This window comes from Aethalodelphis obliquidens, unplaced genomic scaffold (genome assembly GCF_003676395.1).
Source record: "Aethalodelphis obliquidens isolate GAN/ISIS:26980383/991018 unplaced genomic scaffold, ASM367639v1 scaffold71, whole genome shotgun sequence".
Classification (NCBI taxonomy): Eukaryota; Metazoa; Chordata; class Mammalia; order Artiodactyla; family Delphinidae; genus Aethalodelphis; species Aethalodelphis obliquidens.
Window position 1 is genome coordinate 539681 of NW_020838015.1, and position 17573 is coordinate 557253.

General features: G+C 42.5%; 1 protein-coding gene across 5 annotated transcripts in view; it reads left to right on the forward strand.

Moving 5' to 3' along the window:
• The window catches only part of SYTL5 (synaptotagmin like 5), a 235472-nt gene that overhangs the window by 179466 nt on the left and 38433 nt on the right, over window positions 1-17573 (forward strand). For all 5 annotated transcript variants that reach the window (XM_027091242.1, XM_027091241.1, XM_027091239.1 and 2 more), the window contains exons 10-13: window positions 1511-1603; window positions 6216-6394; window positions 8516-8615; window positions 10214-10375. In XM_027091242.1, the coding sequence (XP_026947043.1) occupies window positions 1511-1603; window positions 6216-6394; window positions 8516-8615; window positions 10214-10375 (534 nt within the window). The remainder of the gene's footprint in view (window positions 1-1510; window positions 1604-6215; window positions 6395-8515; window positions 8616-10213; window positions 10376-17573) is intronic.

Here is a 17573-nt window from a genome sequence, read left to right on the forward strand (position 1 = left end):
CACAATCTTGTTCCAAACCTGTCCACTTTGAGGTGAGGATGAGTTGAGAGTGAAGTGAGGATATACAATAATTTCTTCCTATTAGTCTTCACAACTAACATACAGAAACAGCCAAAGAATAATTTAGAAAAGGTAACAGGTGGGTGGGGTGGTGGTGGGATGAATTGGGAGATGGGGATTGACATATATACACTAATATGTATAAAATAGATAACTATTAACCTGCTGTATAAAAAATATAAATAAGATAAAATTCAAAAAAGAAAGATTGGCGATAACAAGTGTTAGTGTGGATGTGGAGGAAAGGGAACCCTTGTGCACTGTTGGTGGGAATGTAAATTGGTGCAGCCACTATGGAAATCAGTATGGAGGTTCCTCAAAAAAATTTGCAAAATTTTGAACTACCATATGCTCCAGAAATTCTACCTCTGAGTATTTATCTGAAGAAAATGAAAACACTAACTTGTAAAGATATCTGCACCCCCATGTTCATTGCAGTATTATTTACAATAGCCAAAACATGGAAACAACCTAAGTGTCCATCAGTAAATAGATGAATGAGTAAAGAAGTTGTGGTATATGTATACAGTGGAATACTATTCAGCTACAAAAAAGAATAAAATCCTGCCATTCGCAACAACATGGATGAACCTCTAGGGCGTTATGCTAAGTGAAATAAGTCAGAAAGACGAATACCGTGTGACCTCACTTATATGGAGCATCAAATAAAAGAGAATGTAATTCCAACAGGGTGTAAAATATTAGTTTCACATGTGGGGGTGAGAGGAGTGCCAGGGAAGAGAGGAGAAGCAAAAAAGAAAGGTGTCCATGATTTAAAAAAAAAAAAGTATGCATGATATAATCCATTTGTGTGTGTGTATGTGTGTGTGTTTGTATCCTATCCATACCATCAAAAATTTTTTAAGTTTGATCATTAATGTTAGTGGAGATATAAGTTTTTTATATTACTTGAAATTTATCTACATTGCTTAAACTTTTTGCTATAAAAATGTATTACTTAAATAACCAGGAAAAAAACAGTGGGAGAAGAAAAGTAGAATCTGGGATTTTGGACAAGAATCTAGTATCTAAAATAGTTTATTCTATTGGAGAGATTTTCAAGATACATTTCCCCATTTTGACGGTATATATACACACACACAAATGTGCCCCAATTTTTTAAATTAAAAAATAACTTTAAGTACATTGCTCAAAGTGAATCATTTTAGTGAGCAGGGAGGTAGGAATTGAACGCCGAGGTCTGTGTGATTCCAAATTTCGTATCCTTTCCGTAAGGCAAGCATCCCTAGGAAGGAGACCCCAATCCTCTGATGGTGCAGTTCAGGTACCATCAGAGTGGAAGGCAAAAGAGAAAAACCTAGGAATGGGGTGATTTCTAGATATTTGTATCTGATTTTTCAAGTATTTAAGAAAGTGGTTTTTTAAGTGAAAAGACTTTCTAGGAAAGAAATAAACCAAACCACTGAAATTTTTTCCCATCCTTCCTTAGGACTACTTGGAAGAGACAGAAGAAGGCATTGATGACTTAGCGTCCTCTCGGTTTTCTGCAAACACGCACAGTCTAGCAAGTGGCCTGTCAGCCGTAAGCAATTCTCTAGCATGCACTGGAAGAGTCTTCCTCCGGTGATTTTCTGTGCTTCCAAAGGAGAGAATAATGTTCTTCAAAAGCGCGTGATAGTAATTTAAAAGTCATTATAGTCTCCTGCTTGCTCTTTGTCCACAGAGTAGTTTTCACTCAAATTTTGTGGTGGCTTTTCCTAAGGCTTCTGATTCCTTCCCTCTCCTACTTTAAAAACCTCTCCTCACCCAGGGTTTTTTTTTTTTTTTTTTTTTTTGCGGTACGTGGGCCTCTCACTGCTGTGGCCTCTCCCGTTGCGGAGCACAGGCTCCGGACGCACAGGCTCAGCGGCCATGGCTCACGGGCCCAGCCGCTCCGCGGCATGTGGGATCTTCCCGGACCGGGGCACGAACCCGTGTCCCCTGCATCGGCAGGCGGACTCTCAACCACTGCGCCACCAGGGAAGCCCCTCACCCGTGTTTTAAAACCTATCACTCCCTAGTTCAGGGTCTCATCAGCAGAAGCCTATGAATTATCTCAGTTCTCAGCTGTTAAATTTCCCTGCCACCATTCTCTCAACTCCCCAACTATCCTCTACTCTACCGCCAGTCACTTTCCTAAAACATGTACCCAAGTAGGTTTCTCTCCTACTCACACATCAAGTCCATAGCTTTCCACTGCCTGCGGAATAAAATCCCTTCTTACTTTGGTGTTTGAACCCTTCTTTGAGAGAGCTTTAGGAGCTCCCGTGTCCTTATACCCATCTATATGCCTACAAGTCTTGTCTTTGCTTCTCTGATTTCTGTCTGTTGCTCTAATACCCTTTTTTCTTTTGACCTTTGGGTGGCTTCCTTAAAGGATTCTCAAGCAGGCTCTGACAGGAAGTGGACCTACCTAAGTGTGCCTGACGCTGACTCAGACACTGTGAGTGTTCAAGCTTTTCCTTTTTTCCAACCACACTTCACAAAGTTCATGGTACAGGGACTCTAATTAGGTAGGCAATTTTTCCAGCATTTATCTCTTTCTGGCTTGTATACAGTTAACCAGAGGTTCTCTTTTAAAAGGTAAATAACATGATCGGAATCCAGGTATTCCAAAGAAAGAACAGTTGTTAAACATTAGAATCTGAGGAACAGTGAAAAGATACATGGTCTAAAATGATTTACCACGAACAAGCCACCTTTAGAGTAAACATCTCTCTTTAACTCACAGCATTGGCTTGGTTAAGAGCGTAAAGTTTGGTTAGTAGTAAAATTTCTGTAACTTCTTCAGTTTCTCCCAAGCTTCAGCAGTTGTGGGTTCTTAAACTGTCTTTTCTATGTATGGATGTCATGCTTACAGAGGACCCTCTTTGAAGAAGTGGCGACAGAGGAATGTGGTGTAGATACGAGTCAGTGATACAAGGAGGCAGTGAGGTATGGTGGAGAGGTCCTCAGACTAATAATCTCGAAATCTTGGCTTTATGTTGTCAACAAAAAAATTAATCAGTCGGTCTAAGAAAGAAATGGGAAATTTTATTGGAGCCCAGTTGGGGATTATAACCCAGAAACAGCATCTCCAAAAGCTCCAAGAACTGTTCCACCCTCGTGAACTCAAGGCACAGTTACATAAGTTTTTTGAGACAGAGGGCTGTACATTAAATGATGTATTATTGACAGTGTATACAATTCAGATCTAAGTGTCATCATGCCCCCTTACAAGAGCAAGAAGGAATGTTATCTTTTACTGAGTTTCTTATTGATGCTAGGAGAACGTTGCTTTCTATGGTTGAGCAGTTATTTCTGCCAATGGGGGAGGTCTGGTCGATGCATAATACAGATACACAATGTACAGTGTGGGGAGAGAGGAGGCCAAAGGGTAAAGAAGATTTTTTATGTTTAAATTTTTCTTATCTTGCCATAAAATATGAATTTTATGTCACAGTCTCTTGGCACTGCCAACAATTTCTGTGAGCGACACTTTACTTATATGTAACATGAGGGGGTTGAGGCTTATTCTTGAAGTGCTTGAAGCTCAATGCATGGTCCGTGGACCAGCAGTATTGTATCACCTGGGACAGGGACTAGAAAACGCGGTCAGCTCACAGAACCCCTAGTGTCTCAGTGATAATTTCATAGCACTCCTAGGCCCAAAGTAATACCTGACTAGCCCATTTATTAAGTAGTTAGCTTGAAAAACAAATTTAATAAGTACTGGGATCCTAACAACTTAGTAGCCATTTGAAAAAATAATATACATAACTTGAAAGAAAAATAATATTTTTATTCCAGTCTTAAATAGCCCCTGATGGGATGTGCGTGCCTGATGGGCACTACGTGACTTGTCAGATCTTGGAATCTGATTGGGTAGCATCATTTTCATTTCCTGTTCCCCGTTGATTTTTGTGCAATACTTGCTTTTTGTCATAGCAACTGCCCCAAACTCAGCTTCATGTAGGTAGGACTTCATTGAAAAGAATAAGGTGGAATTTAATGTTAATACTGTGAACCACTGTTCGTAGTTTGCATGGTGTCTGGTAGTTGTCGCTGTGTTTCCCTTGAAATTTTAAAATATCCTGCTTTGCCCCTGTGAGTTGGCTCTGCTGCTTTGGGATGCCGAGACACACAGTTTGGGAACTGTGGACCTAGGAGTTTGTTAGAAAAGCAGAATCTCAGACCCCCCCGGGACTGAATAGATCAGAATCATCATTTTAATGAGATCCCTAGGTGACCTGTATGCAATTAAAAATATATATATTTATTCATTTTGGCTGCACCGGGTCTTAGTTGTGGCAAGTGGGATCTTTAGCTGCAGCATGTGGACTCTTAGTTGCGGCACGCATGCGGGATCTAGATCCCTGACTAGGGATCGAACCCAGGCCCCCTGCATTGGGAGCGTGGCGTCTTACCCACTGGACCACCAGGGAAGTCCCGACCTATATGCAATTGAAGTTTGCAAAGCACTGCTCAAAGACACTTGCTATCATGAAAATTTTGATGTTTTGTTTTATGAATAAAAAAGATGAAGTAGGTCACTCACTGGCTTTCTTTAAGTTTTAATCTCCACATAATTATGGAATCCTTGGTTTGCCCTTGCCCTTGATTTAAGCTTGGAATAGATACTAGCCACATCACCCACTTCCTGTTTTTTGATCAGTCTCTACTCTGAGCAATTGGAGGAAGGTAATGACTTTTGTTTTATGTATAAACAAAAAAGTATAAAAAGTAGGAAGTCTAAACTCTCTTTGCACTCACCATAGTCCTTCCCAGTGGTTCACAGACAGGCTTTTGAAACTCCTGGGTCACTCCTGAAAGCCTTCCAGGTGGCCTTTTGTGACAGTCGTGTTGCTAAGACATAGAGTTTGTGCTGCTGGTACTACAGGATAATTTTGTTACATTTAATTTAAAACATGTCTCTTGCTATTAGTGTGTCATCAGAAACTTCATTCATTCTGGTACATTTGGATAGAGTTTCTTTTTACATTTTAATTTTATTTATTGGTTGCTGTGTTATTTTCTTCTTCAGTGTTCTGTTTTGTGAGTTGCTATTTTATAGATGCGTACAAAGCCATGGTCTTATTACTACCCATGTGGCTGTACGGCTGCTCAGGGGGGAGCCTGACAGCTATGGGCATGTGACGTTCTCCTGGCATGCCCTTGTTAAAGATGCAGTTTTGTTACTGAACCGAACTTGGGTCTGCTCGCCTGGGCACGGTAAAGGCAATCTGCTGACACCAGATTGTGGTGAAGGAAAGTACAGTGTAGATTGTAAGAGCACCAATATAAGGAGGACAGGTGGTTGGTGCTCTATAAACCCCAGAACTCCCCAAGGGGTTTCAGCAAAGCATTTTTAAAGGCCAGGTGAGGGACGGGGGTTGCAGGGTATGTGATCAGCTTGGGCACAGTTCTCTGACTGGTTGAAGGTGTGCAGTCTTTAGGCTCCGGAAGGTCTGGGGGCCACGTGTTAATGCTCATCAAGTAGTTAATGTCTTCCAGTTTGGTGGGAGTTTTAGCATCTGTAAAACAACTCAGGAAGTGTGCATCTGATACTCTTATCCGGGTGCTTCAGAGAGGAGCTATAGCAAAGGATATGGGGGCGGGTCTGTCCTGGGAAGGCCCCATAGGGTCTTGCTCCGTTAGAGTTCTGGCTTCCCGGAGACTGATGGGGTACTCTAGGTAGATGTCAGAGAGAGAAGCTTGTGGCTTACGCTAGCACAGAAATAGGAAATGAGTTTTTCTTTGTCCTGGTCAATGCATTCTAGACCTTGAAGTAGATGGACCTTGAGTCTACCAGTGAAAAAGGAGAATGCTGCAGGGATGAGGAAAAGAGATATGATGGGAAATGCCTCAATGACCCTGTATTCATTAGAAGCAGTGAATAAAGAGCACAGGGTATTCACTAACCCGAGAAGACAATAATGCTTCCCCTCTCAGCAAGTTTCCTGACTTCCTTACTAATGGTCCTAGCTCTTGTCCTTTTTCAGGCTTGGATTTTATACAATACCAGAAAGACAAGCGATTTTTGCTTTCTTCCTTTCACCCTAAACTTCCCTGCTCGTTATAGACAATGGGAACTGTAACTGAATGAAGGGAGGTAACCTCTGTGAAGAGATCACTAGCATAACACTAGATGCCTCTCTTCATCTTGCTTATTTCAGACCAGCCTGAACAGCATGATGAGTGTTTACAGTGAAACAGGAGACTATGGCAACGTGAAGGTCAGCGGGGAAATCCTTCTCCACATCAGCTACTGCTACAAAACTGGCGGGCTCTACATTTTTGTCAAGAATTGCAGAAATCTGGCCATAGGAGATGAAAAGAAACAGAGGACAGATGCGTAAGCATATACCATATTCCTTAGACTATTTCGGTCACTGCATATGTGAGTATGTATGTTTGTCACATGTGTGTTTCTTTTTCAGAAGCGTCTTAGCATTCCTCTAGATTCAGAAGGTTGATCGTCAGTTTCTTCCTGTGCCAAACTTCTAAATATTCTTTGATGTGCATGTATAATGGTTGCATTTGTGGTTACCTGATTTGTACTTTTTTATTTTATTTTATTTCTATTCTATTTTATTTTATTCTATTCTATTCTATTTTACTTTATTGTATTGTATTGTATTCTATTCCATTCTATTCCATTCCATTCTATTCTATTCTATTCTATTCCATTCTATTCCATTCCATTCTATTCCATTCTATTCCATTCTATTCCATTCCATTCCATTCCATTCCATTCCATTCCATTCTATTCCATTCCATTCCAGCACTGCACGGCTTGTGGGATCTCAGTTCCCCGACCTGGGATTGAACCTGGGCCACGGCAGTGAAAGCACCAAGTCCTAACCACTAGATGACCAGGGAACTCCCAGATTTTTAAAAAGCTATTACTCAGTGTGACTCAGGACTGACAGATTTGTAGTTCACACAGAGGCAGCTCTTTGAGATAGAAGGCTGACACATTGGCACACCCCAGGATGTATAAGAGCATCCTGTTAATTTTTGTTCTGGGAAACACTCCAGAGAAAATTACCAAGCTGTTCACCCAATTGAACAACTTGAGAGGGCAATTTTGAAGCTCTCAGGATTTCAGGGACGAGCCCAGGAGGGCAAGGATGAGTATAGCACATTGGAAAGAAGCTAGGTACAGAGATATGCCATGCCTTCCCAGGACCACTGCCAGGTCTGATGATTCACTAGGAGGACTCCCAGGTCTCCACACATAATCAGCAAAGGGAAAAGGCATATGTGGCAAAGTTCTAAAGAATCCAGGCTTAAGCTTCCAAGTATCCTTTCTCAGTGGAGTCACATGGGATGTGCTTAAGGTGCTTAAGTCCTCCAGCAACGAATTGTGCCAACACATGTGAAGTGTTGTCTACCAGGGAAGCTCATTGAGAGACTCACCCGGGCATATAACAACAAATTCCCAGTCTCCCAGAAGGAAAGCAGGGGTTCAGCAGAAGCCATATTATTTCCACAAATATTTCAGTCACAGTGAGCCACTTATATCTGTTCTGGGAATGACGAGAATCCTCCTGAAATCCAGGTTCCCACATGCCAGCCAAGAGCCGAGCTTATAAGCAGGCATTTCTAAGGAGAGCAGTCTCAGACCTGCTGTTCACCTTTTCTCTACATAAAGATGACCTAGGTTCAGTAAACAACTCAGCAAAGCTGTTTCCAAATTAGACACACAGATGGATTCTGAGTACAGATTGGTCCACTTACCTCCTCAGCTAAATATCAGAGAGCTTCAGGACCAATACCATCATTTAGACTAGCATGGAAAGGGATCATCTAAAGCCCATCCTGAAGATGTGCTTCAGGACTCTGGTAGCATCCTTTCCATTTCAATCTTGTACATTTCTGAGTCTGCCATGATGCTTCGCTCCAAGAGACTCCTGGGACCGCTCAAGGCAAGGTATTGGGTAGAATTGCTGTTGTGATTTCAGGTTGTTATTTTTCATTTCCTCTTTGCACCATTTTTCTTCATCCATCCATGGCCATTGACTCTACCCATCAGAAGTCGTGACATCTGAGTGGAGAGGAAAATAACCCCATATTTTGTGAGACCATTGATCATAATAATAGATTACATTTATTGAGTAGTATAATATGTCAGCTTCTTGTATGTCTCAGCTAATTTTATCTTCACAATGCTATACGTAAGCTCTTGAGTTCACCGAAACCAGTGAGGCCTGGAGTGATTCAAACCCAGCTGGCTTGACTCCAGAGCCCACACCCTTTACCACTCGACTTTACTGCTTCTCTCTTATTGAAGGTCCAGAGTTATATTTCAAGGTGTCCTGTTATGTAGACAACATTCCCTTTGGTTCTGTCTCTTATACTCACTAGCCTATTCCCTTTGCCTCTTTTATTCACTGATGTCCCCGAGCATTTCTTGCAAAGTAGATGTTTCCCAAGAATTATTTTCACTTCTTTATTTTTTTACCATCTACAGTTATGTCAAGTCATACCTTCTTCCTGACAAGTCTAGAAATAATAAGCGCAAGACCAGAATCAGAACAGGCACCAATCCAGAATTCAATGAAACACTAAAGGTAAGGAAATATTCTCTCAGAGTAACTTTAGTGATACAGTTTACAGCCTCATTGAAACTACAGAGGGTTTGCATGTCAAGGCTTATATGTATTTTAGCAAAGTAGAATTTGAATCAATTAGTGTGATACCCCTGGCTTTCTGTTTCTGGAAAAGAAAAATGTAAACCACTCTTAATCTGTTTTTCTCTGGTGCTCCTGAAATTGCACCTTAAGTAGAGACAATCCAGGAAAATTACATCGGACCTGATACATCCTGTCAAAAAGTATGTTTCACCCTTGGGAAAACTGTGTTTTTTCTAGTTTCGCCTAAAAGAAGTTTGTCACAGTTTTGACAGTAACATAGCAGGTCTGTACCCACTCACTGTTCTGCTAACACAGCGTGAAGATGTGCTGTTTCTTGTAAGGGTTTTGGAATTTGGCTAAATTTAAGCATGTGGTTAGTGAACAGTGGAGATGCAGGGCTGGATTCCAGAACTCTCAGAGACGGTGGCCCAGATAAGAGATGACCCAGGCCCCAATTCTAGAGAAATGACTTTTCCCTATAGGCTTCCATGTAACCTCTTCTCTCACCCTGGACCAATCTAGCCTGGTAAGAAAGATCCAGGGAGATGGGGATGTAGACGTTATTGCCAGTCGCAGAGTAATTTATGGATCTTGTGCCCAGAATGATGGAGTCAGAGTCCATCATAGGAGGAAGTTGGTGAGCTGGGGCATGTGTCAGCGGGGTCATATGTGAAAGAAGGAACCAATATCAAAACAGATCAAAGTGAAAATGAATGAATATAGGCAGAGGGTGAATCCAACAGCCATGACAAGATAGCAAAGATGAGCCCAAGCAGAAGAGAAAAACAGAGTGACATGGCAGATCCAGGAAGCAGGGGGCCCAGGTTAATCATGCCGGGAACAGCAAGGATGGGGTAGACGCAAATCCGAGATCAGGAGTCAGTCGGTCTGAAGTATGTCCCAGGTGGTCATTTGCTTAGGATAATCAGGAGGTTTTGAGGGTGTATGGGCTTGTGGCCCTGGATAATGTTCTGCTGGAAAAGGCAAAACCACGCCAACAATATTTCCTTTCTGCTCAACCTACGTATATATCGATTCATCCCTGCACTTAGGCTGAACTTTATGAGGTTTGGCATTTGCAAGTTTCTCACTGTCAATACTATCCTGGATTTGGGGCTTCTTGTTATAAATAAAATAAGACAGATAAATTAGAGAATTGATATATTAAACATTGTGCTTACAAAGTAGTTGTTGACAAAATAATTAGGCAAATGAAAAGCAGGTAAAACTGAAAAGGGGACGAGCTTCATCACCTGACACTTTTTATACAATATCTGAAATGTATCGACTCTCCCCCCCGAAACAGTCTGTTGATATATGGTTCAGTGCTAAGGCTCACACAAAATGATTTTATGGAATAGAACCTCGGGTGTAGCAGAAACGAAGAAAAATGAAGATTTTTTTTCTCTTGGGTTTGTTTTGTTCATATTACTACTGTATTTGATCTGAAAGCTGGTGGTAGTAAATTTCAACCTGTCCTAGAAGTGGGCAGAGCCCTCCTTATGGAGTGTGATGTTGTAAATCTGATTTTGCAGTATACCATCAGCCATGCCCAGCTGGAAACGAGAACTCTGCAGCTCTCAGTCTGGCATTACGATCGATTTGGACGAAACAGCTTCCTTGGGGAGGTGGAGATTCCTTTTGACTCATGGAACTTCGAAAATCCACGTGATGAGTGGTTTGTGCTTCAGCCCAAGGTAGGAAATGCTTCCAGATGAGTCAAACAGTTACACAAGTAATGAGCAAAACTGATGTCACAGGTCTAAAGAATCTGAAGGCTTCCAGTTGTCAAGCGATAATCTGAAAAGGTTAGTGCAGCTAATTTGGGAATAATATAATAAATGCAAATCCATTCTTTTGGAAAGCCTTCTTCTTCGATACAGACTGTCTGTAAAATGAAGCCCCATAATCATAGATCTTATTAATTTGATCTACTAAAAATGTAGTCATCATTCGAAGGTTGCCATGGATAAGCAAAAGAATACATTCTATGATCCTATTAGAAAGAGAAAGCGTTCATTTTCACATAGACAAAAACAGCTCCATAGAGCACGATCAGTCTCAAAACGTTCTCTCTCTTCCTCATTCTCCACAATTCAGACATGAGCAGGTGTGCTCTTGCCTTAGCTCACAGGAGGAAGTGACCAGCAGCTAAAGTATCTGGTTTCCTACATTCCTACTTTTGAGATTCAGAACCCAGGTCTTGAGTTATAGTCAGAAAAAGAAATCTCAAAGCTGGTTCTAGAAATTAAATGCTACTATAGTATGTTCTAAACTAAACCAACAGTACCTGAGATTCACTCTATGCCATTGGTATCTCTACATTTACAGTAATTTTTGAAGTCAAACGTGAGGTGGAAAAAAGGTCACATTTACGTAACGAAAGATTGTTCTTTATAGAGAGAAGGGCAAAAAGAACATGATGGTAAAGATAGTGGATGCAGCTCAGACTTCCTGGGTTCAATCCTGGCTTCACGACTCTGTGTAACCTTGGGCAAGTTACTTAACTTCCCAGGCCTTGGTATTCTCACTGGTGATAAAAGAGTTGGACATCAGTTACAGGGATGCTGTGAGGCTTGAAGAAGCCTGCTATGTGATGCTTGCAGTATCGTGTCAGGCACACTGTAAACTTCTCACTAAATGCTAGGTAGTATTTATGTTACGTTGGAGTCCTTATATTGCAATTAACAGAAACCCCAGCTCATGCTACTCAAGAAAATAAAAGGAAATTATGGGCCAGTGATTATCAAGCGTGGCTTAATCCAGACACTCAGATCTTAGCAAGGCCCTGGCGTCTCTTGGTCTCTCTTCTCTGTGTTAGCTTCACTTGCAGACTTCATGCAGTGTGGGCCTCCCTCACTAGCTCCAGGTCTGCTTCTCTTGGACACCACGACAGCTGCAAACCCCTCATCCTTGCCTCACACTGTCCAGGAGAGGAGAGAGTTCCTCCTCCTCCCAATAGTCCAGCCAGTGCCCTGGCTCTGGTTCCTAATTCTCATTACATTATTTGCCCATCCTGAGCCAATCATTCTGGCTAGGGAGGTGAGATACATTGAGTGGCTTAAGACAATCAGGACATAACTCTGGTCTTGAAGGTGGTATTGCCCCCAGAGAAATCCTGGTACAGTAGTACTAAAAAAAAAAAAAATGGTGAGTGGATGCTAGACAGCAAAAAACAAGTGACCATCGTCAGTAACACTTGTTGATCATCATCAGTAGCAGCGTCGTTCACGTCTCATGGTTACAACCATCAGTGTGGGGTTAGCATAGCTATCCCCATTTTATATAAGGAGACTGAGACTCAGAAATTAAATACAATATTCTAGTGGATTTTATAAGTGTTGACCTTAAACTTGGTGTAAATAACTCATGGAAAATCTTTAGGAGGTTTAATTGGGCTGTGGGGAAAATGGACAATGAAATAGAAATCCTCAAACAGGAAATAACCTCATTCCCATGACTAACGTAAATGTGGTAGAGATAGGAAGTGCAGTGTTAACAAGTCCATGATAGCATAACATTTCTCTGACATTAAATATGAGAAATATTTGGTCATTACAGTACTAAGTTTCTTGGAATTCAATGAAAAGCCTCAACATAAAGGATAGCAATTAATCTGACTTAACAGTCTCCTATCACGTGCTTCCTTTTGTGTAATGGGTGAGCATCAAAGAATCATAGAAAATGTCCGACATATCATACGATGCGTGACACTGATGAAGGACAAGTAACATGTATCTTAGTCCATGAAGTTAATTTGTCTGTCAGAAATATAACATGAAAGCACAGAGGGGCTCTTTGGAAACCAGCTTGGAGGGTTTCCAGTCAGTTTCTTGGAAATGGTTGGAGAATTTGCACTGAGGTGATATCAAAGCTCTCCCAGGCCTCTCCCAAGCATCCTCTGTGCTTCGGGGTCAACAGCTTTCCATGGTAATCACCTTCACATTGACACTGAGTGGTTTGACTTTCTATCATAAGGGAGAAGCATCTCTCTGAGGCCGCTCAAAGTGGAAACATCCTGATGGCGTTTAATGGCACTGGAACTCCTTTGGTCCTCTGCCAGAGGCTCTCTTTACAAGTCTGTCCTCAGGCTATTGTAAATTTTTCCCACGTAGGCAGAGAGCCAGAAATTCCTGGGAGCGTATGTACCCCCTGCCACAAGGCAACCCTTAGCCAATAACTGATAGATGGGGGGAGTTTGAAAGCTCCGTTGCATTACTGAGTGGGAAAAGCTCTGAGGCGTTATACTCCAGAGCTCTCCTGCTGGATCTAGCTGCACCTTTGCCTTGCTTCCTCCTCTTCCCCAGCCTATTTCCCCAACCCCTTCACTGGCCTGTCCTGGGAGCTCTTGCTTAATAAGTCACTTGCATCAGAATCCTCACCTCAGGGTTGGCTTCTGGGGAACGCAACTGAAACTGGTGTCTCTAATCCCTGTCATCTTTTTCCACCAAGCTCCCTCTGACACTTACGGAGGAAAGGCTGCAGATTATTCAGACTTGCTTAGATACCATGCCTTCCGAAACCAGGGAGGCAGGATACCAAAACATGCTCTGTACGCGGCCTCCTGCTTCGTGAGTGGCTCGTCCTCGGGCTGAGCTGGGCTCCCTCTGGTTGATTACCAGCCGACTCTGAGGACTGTCATTTCATTCTCCGTCTGCCCCTCAGTCATTTCAGTGCAGGAGTCACTTCATCAGCTGCAGCTAGAGCATGGGCAGCCTTGGAGACTCGATGCTTCTTGTAGATTATCCAGCTGAGGAGCTGAAGTGTGAGCTACAGGGACCAATTTCCTTAGTAATAGACGATCGGAATTAACAGTCTTTAAACATTCAGAAATACTGACGTCCTTTGGCAGTGGGAAGGCTGGAAAGACACAGTGCCTTATTGCTTATCGACTCTGTGTTGGTGAAAAGTCCCTGGACACCTTCCTTTGGTTTTTTTTGTTTTTTGTTTTTGCGGTACGCGGGCCTCCCACTGCTGTGGCCTCTCCCATTGCGGAGCACAGGCTCCGGACACGCAGGCTCAGCGGCCATGGCTCACGGGCACAGCCGCTCCGCGGCATGTGGGATCTTCCCGGACCGGGGCACGAACCCGTGTCCCCTGCATCGGCAGGTGGACTCCCAGCCACTGTGCCACCAGGGAAGCCCCTTCCTTTGTTTTTGCTGGGTCTTACAACCCATATGGAGGCCAACACAGATGGAGAAAGAACTCAAGATGCCAGATGTACTTACTATAAAGTTTCACAGTCTAACTCCCATTTACTGCATGACGTGGGACTGTTTATTAGCTATAACTCGCTATCTTACCGGAAGGCATGTTAGGTAGTTAGACAAGAAGAGTTTGTCAGTATAAATTGCCTTTCGAGTGTTCCCAGAAGGTGTGATTATATAAAGGACCTTTGAAAGTCAACAGCAAGCTTAAGTGGTTTTCCAAGGAAATCTTCGCCATCCCACCTTCAGGCAGAGTCAGTGTAATATAAGGTCCCGTGAAATGATTGCCTAGCTAAAGGGCTCTCTCTTTATGTGGCAGTTTGAGCAGACTTATGTCCATGATATATGACCCCACCTTAGACCTGTGTCTGAGTGGAAACTCTGCTTCCTACTCTGATGGAAAGTGGATCTCTAGCTCTTCAAAAAGCCTTCTGGAGCAGAGGAAGATGTCAGTGCTTTACCTATATCCCCATTTTCATGCATACATGGCTTCCCATGGCTGTCCCTCCTGCCAGCCAGCACCTACCAATCTGTGTAGGAGAGGCGTCCTCAGGCTGCTGGAGTGGGTTGGAATGTGGGCATGGAAAGCCAGAAGAGCCTAGGTATTTAAGGCTTCTGGGGCTTGAGGGCAGAGCCCTTGATCAATAACTGATGGGTGACTCCCTTGCCTCTGATTGAGACAGCTCTGAGGTGTGACCTGTCTTACCCTCAGAGCTCCCCTGTGGGACTGAGCAAAAGTTACTTTCCATGAAACTTTGCCTTATATCACAACCTTGGTAAACCTCTCTTCACTTTGTGGTCCCACTACCCTACTACCCACCCTAATAAAACACGATAACAGGAATTCGTGTCTTCAGGTCTCCTCAGGACCCCAGAGTAGACAGCTTGTTTACGTCTTCCTTGCTGCTGCTTCCCTGCACACACAGTTCTGATCACACCTGACTCCCTACCAGTCCTTAGACACATTCTGCGCAAGCCTCACTGTACTCTGCTCATCCTGCTTTCTTAACCCAGACTAATCATCTCCCCCCACCCCGCTTCGTATGTCATCATCTCTCCCATCCTTTAAGGACCAGACACGGGCCCCCTCTTCACCCCATTCTGGATTATTCTCTTCCCACAGTAGTTTCTTTGTACTTGTATGGGAAGCCACTGTCATCATTTGTCTGGCATTGAGCTTGCTGTGTGGTAGAAGCCCTCTTCTCCCAGCAATCAGGACCAATAATAGTAGGTCAGTTCATAGACTAAGTCACAGAAGTCAAACACATACCCGCTCTCCCAGTGCATTTCTTAATCATGTATTTTAACTTAAAACAAATACATGTGCATTCATTTTCAGGTCTTCTAATATAGGGGCACTTTGTTTTGTTTGAGTATGGTTTCAGTGATTGCAATTCTGTCATATCCTCCTGGCATAAATTCTGACCCTAATGTATCCTAATCAACAGTTGCTAGTTTGCGTTTCTCTAAAGTGAAACAAAAACTTGAGAGTACTTTCAAAGTCAACCAAGTGCAAAAACCTTTCTACGTATTCACCATCTTGTTCCTAATCTTTTACAGCTTGGAGCCCAAATATAATCCAATAGCAAATTTATTTTCAAATCTTTAGTTCTGATAAGTCGGTCAACCTAATTTTTGTAGTAGCAGCTGTCTTTTGGGACTCTTCAATTTGTGACATTCAGTTATATAATTACAGCCACAAATAGGCCTGGCATAGAGCTTCGGGGACTAATGCAGCTGACTTAAGCATGCACTTCAGCTGATGGGAGCGGGCACGCACGGTCTTTGTAGAGGATTCTGCTCTTCGCTGGGAATGGAGAGCATTCGGGCAGATGAACAGAGCTTCCATTGAATATATATCTCCTGAATAGAATGAAAATTCATTGAAAGCCGGGTCTCTCTCCGTGTCCCCGTAGCACTTAGCAAAATGCCTTAAAATCATTACTACATAGAAGCCATTCCATATGTGTTGGTAGAATTGAATAAACTGTATTGAATTCTGCACCTTTTTCTGAGTAGGAGTTGGTTGAATAATGTAAAATGGTAGTATGCCAGGACAGGATGTCGCCTTGGAATTTCCTTGCAAGCGTACCAAAAATACCCCCAAGATATTAGCTATGTGCAGACTGTAAGATGACTCCCTCCTTTGGATTTCTTTTGTGTGTGACTATAATGCCGTAAGACTTCACCTTTATTATTTTCTGCTCCCACAAGTTTTGAGGACTGTGTTTATACCAAGTCACCAGTGTATTTGAATTTCAGCTAGAAAGTAATGCAACATTAATAAATCCCAATAATGCATGTTTTGATCTCTACAAATACACGTTAGTATGTGACACCTGCACATATAATTTTTTCTGCCTGTATATTTTCCTACCCAAAGATCTCAGCTGAAAGCAAACAGAGCTTGCACTGGTTAACTGTTGTTGTATAGAAAGCTACCTTAAATCTTAGTGGCTTAAAACAACAATTTATTACTATTGTTCTTGATTCCGTGGGGTGACTGGACTCAGCTAGGTGGTTCTTATTTAAGGTCTCTCATACGGTTGAGGCTAGATGGTAGACTGAGGCTGAAGTCATCTGAGGGCTTGACTGGGCTGGTTGCTCCAGTTGGCCGTCTCATACTTGATGTTGGCTGCCAGCTAGGTAGGAGCTCAGCTAGGCCTGCCGACTAGAGCACTGACGTGTGGCTTCTCCACGTGACTTGGACCTCACATCATGGGTTCCCAGAGGGAGAATCCCAAGAATATTCATTCCAAGAGAAGAAGTAGAAGCCGTTCATTTTAAGGCCAGGGCCCAGAAACTGGTACGTTATCACTTCTGCCATGTTCTACTAGTCAAAGCAATCACAGAGCCCACTCAGATCCAGAGAGGACAAATACCTCACCTCTCACTATGGCTAACATAGTACCAAAAAAGCAGTTGTTCTCTTTTATCTGTCATAATATCCATTCTAATTTTCCATTTGTGACTTTCACATAAACTAAAATTTACTGAAACCGTCAAAACAATTAGAAAAGTCCTCTTACAAGGCCCTCAATTTAAAATAATTGAATATTAGATGGATAGTCTATTCCACCATCTAATAGCATTTGTGCCCCTGGCAAGATAGCTGAATGAAGTACTCCAAATGACTTCCCCACCTTTACCAATAAGTTTTACCACCACCAAGAGGAAGCAAAGTAAGGCAAGGATTCCTTTTGTAATGGTATCAGTCTTTTTCGCTGAGGCTTGAACAGCCTTGGGCTTTCTCGTGGGTTTTGGGGTTTCTGAATTCTTTCAGTCTGCCCTCTCTCAGAAGAGAACAGTTCTCAGCCCTTGACTCATTGCTCAGCAGTCAAGTTCCTGCAGGAAAAGTCTGAGGAAAGTACACTACTTTTCTTACCCTATTTATGAAAAATCAAAGTTCCGTTGACTCAGTGGCAAACGGGAGACCTATAGAACAGAGGCTGTGGGTATGTGCTCACACTGCATTTTTAAATTTTAAGTTTGATTTTGAGAAGACTGTAGATCCCCATGCTATTGTAAGAAATAATACAGAGAGATCCTGTATACCCTTTACCCAGTTTCCCCCAATGGTCACATCTTACAGAGCTATAGTGCAATGCCACAACCAAGGTGGTGACATTGATACAATCCACTCATCTTATACAGATTTCCTCGGTTTTCGTTTGTGTGTTTGTGTATT